This window comes from Opisthorchis viverrini (assembly GCF_000715545.1).
Source record: "Opisthorchis viverrini unplaced genomic scaffold opera_v5_294, whole genome shotgun sequence".
NCBI lineage: Eukaryota > Metazoa > Platyhelminthes > Trematoda > Opisthorchiida > Opisthorchiidae > Opisthorchis > Opisthorchis viverrini.
The window spans coordinates 2,537-17,474 of record NW_008751947.1 but is presented as its reverse complement, the minus strand read 5'-3'; the positions used below and the strand labels follow the sequence as shown (position 1 = coordinate 17,474).

General features: G+C 45.8%; 2 protein-coding genes across 2 annotated transcripts in view; both read left to right on the top strand.

Annotated features, from left to right (window-relative positions):
• T265_09609 (hypothetical protein) overlaps nucleotides 1-3,730 on the top strand; it is a gene marked incomplete at both ends in the record, with an annotated part of 9,658 nt that extends 5,928 nt beyond the window's left edge. The window contains 2 exons of the mRNA XM_009175730.1: nucleotides 1,751-1,944; nucleotides 3,604-3,730. Coding sequence (XP_009173994.1) covers nucleotides 1,751-1,944; nucleotides 3,604-3,730 — 321 coding nt within the window. The remainder of the gene's footprint in view (nucleotides 1-1,750; nucleotides 1,945-3,603) is intronic.
• The window catches only part of T265_09608 (hypothetical protein), a gene marked incomplete at both ends in the record, with an annotated part of 39,750 nt that extends 27,847 nt beyond the window's left edge, over nucleotides 1-11,903 (top strand). The window contains 2 exons of the mRNA XM_009175729.1: nucleotides 5,701-6,081; nucleotides 11,002-11,903. Coding sequence (XP_009173993.1) covers nucleotides 5,701-6,081; nucleotides 11,002-11,163 — 543 coding nt within the window. The remainder of the gene's footprint in view (nucleotides 1-5,700; nucleotides 6,082-11,001) is intronic.
• Between the last annotated feature and the right edge of the window lie 3,035 nt (nucleotides 11,904-14,938).

Genomic DNA, 14,938 nt, shown 5'->3' with positions numbered 1-14,938 from the left:
TGTACGGTACGGGTGATTCGATCGAATGCGATTGAGTGCCCTTCCGGCATCCCATAAAGCAAGCGATCCCGGAAGGCTTTTTGGAAAATAATTATATTATATAGCCAAACCGAAATTGTGTGTAAATCATGGTAAAATCTTTTTTCTCTCATCTTACTGAGCATATAGGGTAATATTGGATAGATTCGACAAAACCTAAGGCATGTTACTCTGTATTAAGTAGTAGCTAATTGCTCAGTTATAACACCCTTTCGATGAATAGCACGAGGGCTGCGATACTACTAGGTTGCCCAAGGCTCGACAGGAACAGTCGAGATAGCGCGATTGGGTTCGAACTCTACGGACCTTCCGGTAACGATTCAACCACTAAGCCCCACCTCGAACTAATCTCATTCTCTGCATTTCAAACTCAATTTGAGGCAAAGAAAAATCTTCAGCCACCGATTTTGGCGATGGTGTACGTTGAAGGGACTGACCGTACAGCCTTCACAGGAACCACACTTGATACCCGGTCCCGAACCTCAGCTTCCTCAGTTCGTTCAAAAGCTGGCAGACACCTTGCTGGTCAACACAAATGAATTTGCGCACTGGTTGCTGTGTGCCAAGGCACGTAGTTGTTGCTTTTTTGGTGTTAAACCGAATTCAACTCGACAAACACAAGATAATGACAGATAAGTGCGGATCGCAGCCATAACCATTACTCAGTAGGTCATTTCAGAATCACCGCCCGTGCGAGAGACATACTCACCCTTCATATTGAACTTTTGCTGCCCAACAAGTGCGTTTGAAGAATCGGGGTTTCTCTCCTTGAGTTTTGGTAGCAGTGTCTGTACCATATCATCAGGAGAATTCGTCCATGATGTAATAAACCATGAGATCTGTTCATTGAAGCCTATCTTGGGATGCGCGAGCCCGTCTTTGTAGTACTTGTTACCCGGTTCACGCTGCACCATCTGGTATTGATGGCCCCATCAAGTGAAGATTTCTTGTGGGACGTCCCCTGTCAATCACTCATGGGATGTTGTCTCCCTCTATGAGCAGGTTGCTTGTGCATAGTTCAGAGATTCAGAACTTCCAAATCTGAATTCCATCCTGGACTTGGTGGACTTGGTCCACTACGAAATGTCCAGAATAATTGCGAAGCTGTTACGAATCTGTGGCGCTCTTCAAAGCCAATCTGTCGCAGTATCCTAACGGAATCCTTTTGTGAATCCAACTATCTCCTTCAGATACGGAGGGCTATTGATGAATGGAAGAACTAACAATCACTGTCTCGTTGAACAGCTAGGGCTTTTCTCGAGAAATACACTCATCTGCAACTCAATTTGGTTTTCACGGGAGACTCAATTGAATCTCTCGTTTATGGTGTTCTCCAGCTGAATGTGCTGCACACAGGCCGCCTCATGATTCAGTTGGCACGATATTCGAGATATCGAAGTATATTTTCATAAAGGAAACTACTCACTGCGCCTACCTGATGAGCCCCAAGAAGGGCGAAACCGGTCGTGGGCTGTCGAAGAGTTTTCAGCAACCTTGTGAGTAGTTTCCTTTATGAAAAAAAAGCTAGAGCTTTTGTTATGATCAGCACTAGACTGCTCGTCAGGCTCCGATAACCCCTATCTTATTTTTTCTCTCTGTGTGGCAGCTGAATTTTATCGGGTTTCGGATACTCAGCCCCCACCATGGTTACCCAGACTGAACATGGGGGGCGAGATGGCTCAAGTAGTTAGAGCGTGAATTTACTGACCAGGTGGTCCGTGGTTTGAACCCGACATCTGCCTCTCCACTTCCCCTGTCTATGCTTGGGCAACCTGGCAGTATCCCAGCCCTCGTGCTTCCTTCGGTTAGCATGACAACTAGGCACCGGAAGAGTGTTACGGCTGAACGATTTTTAGACTGCACGTTCGCTGATAACTTTGCTCTCATTTGTGGCGATTTCCAACGGTGCGTGCTACCCGCTTGGTTGCATAAACGACAGCCGTTTACAGTACATTCCAAACAATGCGCACATGATTTGTACTAAGCATCCAATCTGCAAGAGGTCACCTATTCGAACTACGTGTCCTGTATACCCTAATCCAAATTCACACACGCACGATTCTGGTCACCATTGTGTTATTTTAAAACGCATGTTTATGCCATCCTATTGTTGTTGTGCACGGTTCGTATTGGTCACGTGACGTGAACACTGTCGTGCGATCAGCTGAGATATTTGTCTCTTCAGTCACTCGAACCATCTGTTTTACTCTGCTAGCAGGGCGGCCTAGTTGTATGCCATTTTAATGTCAGCCAGCTGTGGTACTTTTGTCGCTTTCCAAAGGTTTCTGGAGGCCCGCACTAAACCGATATATATATACTTCGCTTCTACCTCTGCCTTTTGATCGACCCGTGTTTTCCTGGGCATGTATTTACAAAATCATCTGCGTTTTTCTGTCGCCAACCGTGGTTTGAAAAACATCTGTCTGCCACAAGTAGAAACCTATCATGTTTTTTTTCTTAAACCCTTCCCGACCAATATATCGTCCGATTGGGCCGTTTTATCATATCGACTGCTACGTGAAAGCCAGACGGTATGCCATTGATAGATTGGCCGATCAGAAATCGTTTGAGCACCTATTCTCCTCTTGCAAGCTTCGTTTTCAAGCGGACTGTTCAGTTGCCGAGTAAAGTGCCTAAGCTTCCAAGAGATTAGAACCCTCCATGAATGGTTTTGCCCTCCGTCATAACCTTCTTTCATGGATGGCAAGCTTCCACGTTTTTTGCGAAGATTGGAGACCGAAAGCTCTGATTTCGCAGATTAAGTCAACTGGAAACATATCCTGTCAAAAGACGTTTAGATGCAAATCTTTTAAACTACTTGAAGTTGCTTAGGAAAAATAACTCGCTTGCGCCGAGTTACTCCAATGACTCTGCAGTGTCATATTGCAGTATTATGTTTGATTGGACTGGTCTGTCCGCCCGACTGGGTTTTTTCACCCCAGAAACTTTATCAGACCTACGAAGAAACCGTTTAAGTGAACTGGTTGAAATCAGTTTTCAGAACAGCAACGGACGGTGCATGAAGCATTCTTGGATCGTGACTTTGGGAAGAAGATTCTGCTCATCGGGGTATTGGATACACTGAGTGTCCTTATAGCTGGCTTCCATCCAAGATGAGTATGAACTAGAGTTGGTCACATGTTCCAAGGCGTTTACAGACTCCATTCTTCATTCTGTTACTGAGTATCTTTGAATAGAAGACTCCATACGTTGGCCGTTCACTCAACTGTGCTTCTCGACCGTGGCAGCCGGAAATTATCTCGCTCATATCAGTACATAGACCTACGGCGGTGCGTTTAGCCGAATGGATGTTCCATAAATTCCGCTCTTATTCTAGGAGATAGTACAGATGGCCGGGATACCGACTCGACGTCACTCTTTTTCTGCAGAAGTTCTCTTGATATGGTAGAACCATTTGTGCCCCGCACGAGACTCAGGACGTGTGTTCCAATCACCGTTCCACCGTTGCTGTGCCGCGAAGATCCCCGAACACTGTCCCGTAGATGTTGGTATCAAAAATTTGATTCCGTACCCACGGTTCACTTTCAGCTTTGTTCCACACAGCGTCGGGCTGGCCCGTCCAATACGCAGAAATGTGGCCGAGACCATGAACACGTTGACATGTGAAGCCGTTCTGAGTCCAGACTTTGGGGCCCAACAGCGCTTGTTACTGAAGCACCTTCCCGTTTAATAGCTGTAGCATACTTACGCTTGAATCGTGCACACTTAAGCCCAGATCAGCGTGTACCACTGCGTGGAATCAAATCGGCCCAGAGACTGGAGTACTGACAAAAGATTCTCTTTCTAAATCTCCCGTCGTGTCTTGCCAATGGCTATTGTCTTAATCTAAGCACCCTAACAGCTCTCGGGGTGTGTGGCAACGATGATTTGAATGTCGCTAGCCCTAAGAGGTCTTTACTGAAAAACTGTGAAGCACTGTACAGTCGTTTCATCCTTGTTAAGAAGCATCAGCAGTGGGCATCTCACGAAACTCTGCCGAAGAGTTTCGAACCCGCGACTTCCGGGCTAATATTTTGAACAATTAGCCATACGGCCACAAGTGGCTGATCAGCGATGTGACTGATTTATACTTAGATGCTTCGAAATCCCATGCGCGTCTTCTCCAGCCCGGTTCCGAAAAACTGCGGCCAATATACTCATCTGTGAGTGACGGTGATTTTTATCTTTCGTGCTCTTATTGTTTCTGCGTACAGTAACCACTCAAGGGATACCCCCCTCCCCGAGTAGCATGCAACCCCTAGCAGAGACCAATCACTTCATTGCCCGGCCGTTTACGGGACTCTGTCCTGCCTGCCCCTACCAGTTGCCCTCACTGCTTTGGTACTTTTCAATTCCCGGTACAATATAGTGTTTCCAGCGTACAAAGTGATGCGCGCACCGCACACGGGTTCATAAAATGGCGACGAGTGCAGTGTGGCACAATCATGGCCTATCTAACCTCCTAACTTTCTAGCACAAAATGCACCTACCAAACTGCTCTGCCTACGGCAAAACAGACCAGACAGGTTATCCGGAGGTTTGTGTTCTTCCGCTTATTTTACCGCTACGACAATATCATCCTTCTCGATTTCATCTCAAGACAGTTTCACCATTCTCACTTAGGGTAGTGCATATTTAGATTCTAACAAATTTTGACGATGAAAATTTTCTTTGCTGGGCAGATAGAAATATCCAGCTATTGGGAATAAGACTGTCAGATTGCTTGGTGCTTGCTGGAGCACAGCACTACAGATCAGCTTATCAGTAGTATGCCATCAGTAGTCAGTTGTCTGTTTTTGAATTCCCGTCACATGCAGAGTCGTTTGCAGATAATCGAACAGTTGATTATCTGACACCTCAATCAATACGCTTAGATAAAACTGTGCGGTTTCAAGGTAATACCGGAAGTTGTTGTCATGGTGACTGTCAACGTAATCCAAAAAGTCGGCATAATGAAACACACGAAGCTTTTGTCGTCCAGATGGTGGAACATTTCTGACGGAGCATATCGATAAGCGCGAGTCTACATTATCCCTTTTATCACACTTTGTCTGTCGTTGTCTCCGAATTGATTGCAAGTTGGATAGTACCAGTTCTATGATACCCACGGTTATACATATCGGGTCTTCCACTGACTCTGTTTCGGAACGTAACCCTAAAAGAAACAAGTAGTTGAATTCAACACCAATTTGGGGGTTACGGAAGCATGGAATGGGGACACAGACTGTCGACTATTCAGTCACGTGACGTAGGTGAGGCGATGCTGACGCCTGGATAGATGAAGTGACACAGTAATTTTGATCGGACTGAATCAACTGAAGTATCTCATCAAACCATCTTGACTATGTATCCGGAATAAGGGAATTTGGAATTCATCTTGCTGTCACTTGAGACACGCTTATTTCGTTGGGAAAGGTCAGGTCCTTCGTCTTATGTTTGAAATTGTATTTCCTGAGACAATTGTATTGATTCCCATAATCAGGAAGTCATTGAATAACGGATGCTCCGTAGGCAGGAAGGCAAGTTTTAATAGATTTTGTATTTCACCAGTTTGAAACTCTAGGTGAGTTTCTTTCGATCACTACGTTACTAAATCGATAGGTTCGTACTCTGACGTCAATATCCTCAAGCACTTTTTTGAATTCCTTCCTTCCTTCCTAGCTGGCCGATCCATCACTCCCCACTCCAGGTGACTTAACTACCTCTTCTCTGATGCTTCCTTCTCCTCCGGTGGCCATCGATTTGCTGCAGCCCAGTCTGGCGGCAAGTGGCAATTTGTCGTCTTCTTCTCCTTCCCCTTTACCTCGGATCCATTTTGCCGAACACAATGGTACTTCTGGTAGCAATCGACGAGGCTACACAGATCATTTGCTCTGTGGTAGTGAGTTCTATCCCCCTGGTTCGTCCACAGCGGCCACATCGTCCTCCACTCCGGCCATTTATTCCGGTTCGAACAGTCTTCGTCAAATCGAAGTGATCTTGGTCTATCAGCTTCCTCCGCCACCATCGCTTCAGGCACTAATTCGTCAAAAAATCCGACAGGTTGGTTAGCTGTCTGTGTCCTGTTGCACTTTGTTGCCCCCGTTTGTGTCCTCTGATCGGTCTCATCCATTTTCTCAGCACCAGTGTTGACATTTGCTTTGTCGATAAATATTCCACCGGATCGCACAAGATCTAATGCCAGCCTGACGCAGCTAGCCTGATTTCCATAGACGAAAATTTCGTAGGGAGGGCTAGCCTACCACAAGCATCCGAGATGCCTACACCTTCAACACTCAGTCAGATAATCTGGCTGGAAACCGACAATGTGAGCGCCACTGACGTCCGTCAGCTGCCACATCGTTCAGTATATCCAGTCAAACACAAAGGTGGGCACGCGGACTCTGTCGTGAAAGGCGAACATCACTGCCATGCCACCCGAAGGAAGCACGAGGGCTGAGATACTGTCAGGTTGCCCAAAGCTAGACAGGGGTAGTCGAGAGGCAGAGGTCGGGTCCGAACCACGGACCTCCCGGTCAGTAAATTCGCGCTCCAACCACTTAGACCATCTCGCGAACATCAGCAGCAGCGACTACCTTTTAGTAACGTCTTTTATTCCCGTCTGCCATGTCATGTTCTGTCCACCTCTAGATTTCCGCCACTCTGAATTCGAGCACGGAAGCCAACGCTGTTTTCGGCATCCTTACCACGTGGCCGAGCCACCTTAGCTTACGATGATATTCATTTAGTTCGGTGCTGTCTGTCTCAACATGGTTCTTTTCGCTCGCTTATTTTTGCTACTTTTCACCCAAGTTTTCAAATTCACATGTCAAATTATCCAAAGATCTTACAACTATCAACTGAATCCCGATTCTTCTATGTCCTTTAGGTATGATCACAACTGATTCCCACCATTTTCCATCTAGCTGCCTACGCGGGGTTGCATCCCCAGTGTGCTGGTCTCGGAACTATCCTCTCTTTGGTACATTGGACTTGCTTGTGCTTCCACAAATTACAGTGGAAAGATTTACCACATAGGCGCTTGGGAAAGTTTGTTCGTCTGAGAATTCACCAGACTTGAACGGCGGCATGATCGCCTCAGCTCATTAATCCTGACGCTTTTGTATTGTGTGAGTAGCTATCGGGTTATTTTACATCCCGTTTTGACGTTTCTCGTCTAGTTTAGATTGTTTTCATCAGAATTGAAGGACTTACCCCCCCCCCGCCAATCGCGAAACGCCTTTCACGGCAGAAAAATGCCTGTAAATCTGGTTAGCGGGACCGAGTAAAGTCAGGCTTCACATCTTATCCAAAATGAAGTCGGACGATTGAACGCGCTGCATACATTGTTGGAGCGTTTTGAGAAGTTGTCGTGAGCTGTGATGTGTATCAAAGCAGCCGCTCTGAGAGAAACTAAACGTGAATTCTTCTCTCTCTCCTATCTGAACACCCCCGATCCTTTTATCTATTCGGTCATTTCACCCCGAGCATTATCCACAGACAGTGTGTTTGTCTTCGACATAACCGATTTATGGAACCTTGAGTCACGCATAGATCTGACGATTTCGAATACTAAAAGGTAGAGACGGGTTCGAAATTCTCCGGTACTACTTAAACAGTTGGGCAAGGTTATACATCCAACCTCAATTGTTCACGTTCTTAGCGTCCTCAAATGCACCAGTCTATCACTGACCAGGCACAGTGCAGTGTCAAGGTCCGCACACCAAACAACGGCGAGCGGAACGTTGGCTCATTGTGGCTTGCGGGCTTCCATTTTGAGGACACTCATGATGCGATTGCATGAAAGTCATGGCAGTTTCAACAAACGGTTTGTTCAATTAGTATCTTCTAGAATGGCACATGTTATCAACTAGTGTATAACCGCACTCCAAAAGAAGGTCACCAACAAGTTCTTCCCACTCACAAGGTTGCTGAAAACCCTTCGACAGCCCACGACCGGTTTCGCCCTTCTTGGGGCTCATCAGGTAGACGCAGCCACGAGTTTCCGTCAACTTTGTGTTCTACTTGAACCCAAATTAGGCTGTTTTCGATAAATACACTCATTTGCAAATCAATTTGGTTTTCACGAGAAACTCAACCGAATCCCTCGTCATCTCATCAACTGAATCATGAGGCGGCCTGTGTGCAGCACATTCAGTTGTAGAATTTATTCCCAGTCACTTATGCTTTCTATCCAATCGAGTATTCTGAGTCAACAGCGGTTAGAGGGAATGGCAAAGAGATGGGATTTTCCGGCCCTCTCTGGTTAATAGATTGCCCATCCAATTCTGCGCCTAGCGCTTTGAACTGATGGTGATTGCCGTTGCATCCGAGTTAGATTGCCATTGCAATACAGTCTTCATAGTCTTCATCGTCGAACCGTTGCCCCTAGTTCTGCTGGCCATGGAGAAAGACAGATCAGAGAGGCGAAGCGAGAGAACAGGTTGAAACCGCTAAACGGAGTTAGAGAGCATAAAACTGGAAGCGATGGTCCCTACGCTAGGATGTTTCCATGTTACGAACTGTCTCCAAGTATCGATGAAGGTTATCGTCCGTTGCCATGTCCGGCAGACGACGTCTACCAATTTTGCCAAGCGGTTTGGTTTGAAACAACGTTGAATATGGCACTCGCTCTCTTGACATTCGAAGGACTGACGGGAACAGTGGTATCCAAGCACACAATGCCAGTTATCATGTCACCCCCAAAGAACTTCTACTTCCATGGAGTTACTGCCTTTGAATGCCGTTTCAAATATACTCTAATTCACAAATTTAGGAAGGAGGGGAAGGATCGGATACTGTTGGAGATCCCTATTTGATATGGAAGACGCTCAAGACACTTATCTGTGTGTTTTATCATTGTGCTCCCTGAAAGATAGAAAGGAAAACCGTTCAGTTGTAGCCCCCTTTCGGTGCCTAGCTGCCATGCCACCCGAAGGAAGCACGAGGGCTGTGATACTGCTAGGTTGCCCAAGCTTAGAAAGGAGAAGTTGGGAGAATGAGGTTGGGTTCGAACCACGGACCTTCCGGCCAGTGAATTCGCGCTCTAACCACTGAGCCGTCCCTTCTCACAAAACCATGTGCATTGGAATTGAAAAGCTATGGCCGAATGGGAACGCTACAATACCACCCAGGATTCCGGCTGGTGCGGTAAGTAATTGACAGTTGTGGCCATTGCAACTCGAAATGTTGCATTATAAGATGCCCCTTCGCACAATCTTACCGCGAAATAGCTGATACCAGATGCCAGAGATCCTCCTCAACCTTTCCGTCGCAACCACAGGACATGACTGTCCGCGCTACAGTTTGCGGCGCGTGATCCACCATAGCAGCAGATAGTTATAGGAAGTCAAAATGGCTACTTCTCACTCATTGATAAATTTTTTTGCGAAATCGTTCCAGCACAGTCCCGTCAGAATTAGCACCCCCTCTTCTAAAAACATGGGCATTTTAACCCCTCTTGAGGCATATTCTGTTCACGGTGTGTCACTAGTCGGATGACAGTATGCTGAGTTCAAGTGCCAGGCGGTTAAATCGCAAATCTCCTCACCAACTGGTCCCGGCTTTTCGATTAATTCCGTCCAGGCCTGAAAAACCCTCGTGCTTCCTTCAAAAAGTTACCACGGATGAACGATACTACAGATTTCCCTATAACCGCAGTAACTAAAAGTCCTCTAAAAAACGCCGGATAGGAGAACATGCTGTAGTCTCTTCCGAAGAATGGAGTCTCTCTCGGTGGTCTTCCAGGGTAAAATCTTGCTTATTCCTTGTCATGAAATCTGTCTAATTTAGAGGCGAGGTGGCTCAAGTGGTTGGAGCGCGAATTTATTGACCGGAAGGTCTGGGGTTCGAACCCGACCTCTGCCTCTCGACTTCCCCTGTCTAGGCTTGGTCAACCTGACAGTATCCCAGTCCTCGTGCTTCCTTCGGGTGGCATGGCAGCTAGACACCAGAAGGGTGTTGCAGCTAAACGATCTATTATTTATTATAATCTGTTTAAATTCGGAGTCGCGTGAGAAAAACAAGAGACTCTTCCAGTAGTTCTTCAGTCTTTCGTTTTGTCCTCAGCTGCCCTGAATATCGCTTTGGTTTCCTTACCCTCTTAAGTTAACCTGTTGTCAGAACTTCCTGAATCCTCCGGACTGCTGTCCCAATTAGGATCGGAAGCAGTTCATGAAGTTACCCTGTCCACAATTATGTGTACCTAATTGCTTGTGTTAGTTTTATCCTTGGGAAGCTTAGTTTGGATCGGTGAATCCCCATACACCCCCACCGCATTCGGGTTGAAGGGGTCCCTCAGATACAGTTCATTGTAGAACTATGTTTTTCAATTAAAGTCGGTGGAATGGATGTCATGTGCTTCACAATCAATTTGACCCGCGAACGTGTGAATCTCTCCCTTGCGAGGTCTTGGAATATCCTCTTTTGAAAAATCCCGCTTTAGATAGTGCTGTCCTTAACGGATACTCAGAGTCTTACCAGGTGAATACTTTTGTTTTGGTCAGTTCCCCAGTTTTTATCTGGGGGCGAGACGGCCCAGGTGGTTAGAGCGTGAATCTACCAACTGGAAGGACCGTGGTTCGAAACAGACCTGTGCCTCTCGACTTCCCCTTTCTAGGCTTGGTCAACCTGGCAGTATCCCAGCCCTCGTGCTTCCTTTAGGTGGCATGGCAGCTAGGCACCGGAAGGGTGCTACAGCTGAACGCTTTCTCTTATCTGTGTTACTACTGTCGATTGGAACTATTCGCTTTCGAAATTTTCACTTTCCATTACCAGTAACATCGGATTATTGAAGTGCGGGTAAATCTCAGACACCAGGGATGGCAAAGTGACCCGTAAATTAGGGACAGCAGCTGCATGTCACGTGTTCACGCTACTCACGTCCTCCCTGACTAAGAGCTGTATCACTCACTTACCCATATAGTTGTCAGCGTTTACCCCTCTGTTTCTCCGGTAACCACAGCATTTCTATACCGTTCCCAGTTGGTGCAGGACAAACTTTTGGACCGTCTGGAACTTCCGCCCCGACTAATCAGTTATCTTCGCTTCCAGCCGACCTTTGCCTGCGCCGGTTCATGCTTGTCCAGATCCGATAGTCTATCACCTGTGGTTCTGAGTGAGACCGTGGACGCATCCAACTCGTGACGGGTGTGTGATCGGCACAGCTGGAATGTGTCTCTACGCACGATCGACCCATCCATCTTGTCTTTTCTTATCCGCGCTCACCTCACTGTAAATTTCATCGATCGGTTATCCTATCTTACCACACTGTCTGTGCACATGCTTTAATCGTGCTTTCCCACATGCGCATACTTGTTTGTGGATCTGTGTAATGTGTTGTCCCGAAAAATAGACAACGACTGTCAGGAGTGTGTGTGTGTGTGTGATAATGCCCACTCTTATCGATCGCTTTGTCTTCACTGTTCGAATTACAGTATGTTTTATTTTGTTTACTGTGGCAACTGCCTCTGGAATTCCACCAACCCTATGCAGGAGCATCGGTACATTGGTTGTTTCTTTTTTTCTTTTCTGATCTACGCTGGTAGATTTTGTTATATTTCTATGATTATTCCTATTATTATTATTAATACTGTTATTGCTCTTATATTGGGAATTGTCTTTTTCCCCCACAAACTACGCTCATAATTCGGTTGTACACGCCACTCCCCACCATCCACGAATTGACCTGACTTATTTCTTGCCATCCGCTTCCTCCGTCTCATTTTTTGTCAGTTTTGTTCATATATCATTTCTTATTTTTCTTTTTGGCTTTCATCATTTTTCGCTTATTTGCCTGACGGTTCCTCACACCCACAACGCGACAACACACAAGAATCACACATGTCACGTCTGAAAACATGTCGATCTATCGCCGTAGGTTTTCATACAACTTCACCTCTATAATCAACCAGTTTTTGATAAACTCTGTGCGAGGTGTGCTAATTTTCAGGTGTACGAGCGGCAAAAGAATCAGCCTGATGTACCGTCGAATCACAGAGAGTGAGACTTTCCAGTTTCCAACCAACTGATTCTACGCCGTGACCTGGACACATTAGTGAATGCGTTAAGAATCCACTCTGGATCGTGTTCACCCAGAACACCTTACCCATCTGTCGTGATATACTGGAACTCTCCAAGAATCATCATCATCGACAGCATGCTTTGTTGCCGTACAATCCTAATTTATTCGAAGTCTTACAGTGAAAAAAGTGGCAGCAAGCGCGATGACTCGAGTCTTAGATAGTTGCGCGTCGAACTCATCTTTCACACTACAACCGGAACCAATGCAACCTCCAAGATACGTAAAACGCTGCGCAACTTTGAGTCCTCTCTTTAGGTTGTATGTTACGTGTCCAGAAGTTACACTTTGTGGGTGCAAGGCGCATGCCATGTCAGTTCATTGAGAAACACATACGCCTTCGTCTTTTTGAAGACGAGGGCGATGTCGTCTGCATATTCCAGGTTGACGAGACCTTCGCCAGAGGCCATTTAGGCATCATGTTTTTTTGGTGACCTTCCACCATTTGACTCATTATCTCGTCAACCACGTCATTACAGGAATGGAAAGACTGAGCACCCCTGACGGACGCCACTTTGTGTACGGCAGCTTTTGGAAAGTTCTCCCAGCCCGGAAGTCTGAGAATACAATGAACTTATCATATTGGCGTTGTCTTCCTGAGCAGGCGTATTAAGTAGAATAGATCGATCAATTGAGTCGAATTAGCCTCGAAAATCCATCATTACAAAAGTTGTTGGTCCTGTGTACGTGAACACGATCATTTGATAACATCTTCATGGAGAAAGAGATTTCCCCGTAGTTTGGTTCGATTATTGGTCGGAAAGCAACCCAAATTAACCACAGAGTTCAACCTTTCAGTCACTGTGAATGATCCTCATCTGTAGCAAAGTATTCGGAATCCCGAACAGCGGAGAAACAGAGTTTGACTTGTACCTCCTACTAGTTTGCCAAAACAGTGCCTTGAAAACAAAACACATTCGTGCTTCGATCAGAGAAACGTTTGTCCTAAACATGCGATAACTAGTTTGTTTATGTTGCGACTGTTTTTGTCAATGGGACAGGAAACTACCGGGTTGTTTGTCGACCCGACGACGATGAACTGCTGATGTTTGGTGCGAGCATACGGTCGTTCTAAATGGACCGGATGAATGTTGAGTCAAGTTTTGGGTGCTTGTTTACCTTAACAGTGAGAATGTTTATGTGTATGGTGTTTCTTTATGTGAATAGTAGCACCGATTGGTTTGAGCCGGAACAATGTTCGACTTCTCTTACCTTTTTACATTGGTAGGAAATCCTTGAGCCGCACTCGCGTCTGTCTGTATTGTGGACATTGCAGGATAACCCCCCTATTAGGCAGCTAAGCATCCATTAGATGAACTAGCCAAAATAAAAGTGGGAGGTCCCCATCATTTTATTTCAGTGTATGCCATTATTTTCAATCATTTAAAAATCTGTCTGAAAAAGGTTAAACTGAATTTGTAATTTGGGTTCTTTTGAAACTTTCAACAGTGTTCGCTAGGAAAGGCATGTCTATCCGTGGTACAGTAGTTTGATCTCAGTCACTGCACGGATAACTAGACGCAAGAACTGGTCAGCAAAAACCATGCGCTTCGAAACATTAAGTTTGTAGCAAAAAACCACTTTTGTGCAAATTGGAGGCAGTAAGTTTTACTCTATCCCTAGTGTTAAGGGTTGTAGTGGTTCCTTCACCCCATTCCTGTACATTTAGATACGTATTTAGACTTCCGGGTGTCGCTTGGGGGGGGGGTACACGAAGTAAATATGACTTCAGCTTCAGTTGGCTGGAAACTGTCACTCTTCATCTGCGTGTAACTCGCGTGTTGAAAAGGGTAAATGTTTATCCAACAAACCAATGGTTGCCTGTGTGTGTGCTGAGTGTACCCCTCAGGAGGAAATGCGTAGGATGGCCTGCAGTGCGTGCTTTCCAATGAACAGTTTCCATAAACGGAGTCAGCTGGATTTTACCTCTGTCAGTGGAAAGTACCGGCTTAAGCAGTTCCTGTAGCGTGACTGGATGCAATCGTTTCGAAAAATCCACCCGACTATGGCTTTGACATTCATCTTGTCAATAACCTGCAGAAGGTAACGAACCAAGCGACCCGAGCAACAAGGCACGGTATTCGTGTTAATTCTGCTTCACTGCTTGGAAAAAAGAATTTTGCAACTTCTTCCCTCAAAAGGCCGAGTCTAGTCTGTCAAAACTAAAGCAAGCCCACCCAGTGTGCATGATACACTAAGGTGGACTCTGGCTACATTGGTCGGATTAACCAGCCAATCAGATTGCTTGTCTGATGCACTGTGCAAACGGATTCTATGCCGTTCACAAGTGAGGCTTAGGTTTGACCAATGGTGTGACTCGCCCTACTGTCACAGTGGGTCAAAACCACAGATGTCGAGACCAATTTCACAGAAAACGCAATAAGAGTAGTGAGGATGCCACTTTTCGAAATGCACAGAATTACGCGTAAGATGCAAACAGCGGGTTACATAACGAAAACTGAATCGATGGTAGCAAGATCGGAATGAATTTGGGGAAGTGTGCATCTCTGATGAACCCCGATTAAGGTGAAATAGGTAATGGACTAAAGAATAGTTTCCTTTATTCTCATATCAACAAAGATTAGCCCAGTCTAGGTTTTTCACACTAACTGTGTACTTCCACTCAGCCAAGCCTCCGTTTTTTAGCTGGATTGATGAAATCTCGGTGATTAAGATCTCTCGTTTGAAGGTATCTGACCCCAATAACATAGTCCTAAAGCTAGTCAACCCTGGATATGTTCCAACGCTCAGCGCTGTTCAACCGGATTCAAATGTGTCCATCTTGGGTAGCTGTCCACATTGTTGCGCTTTCTACTGGAGGCCGACTACCCTATGTAGCGA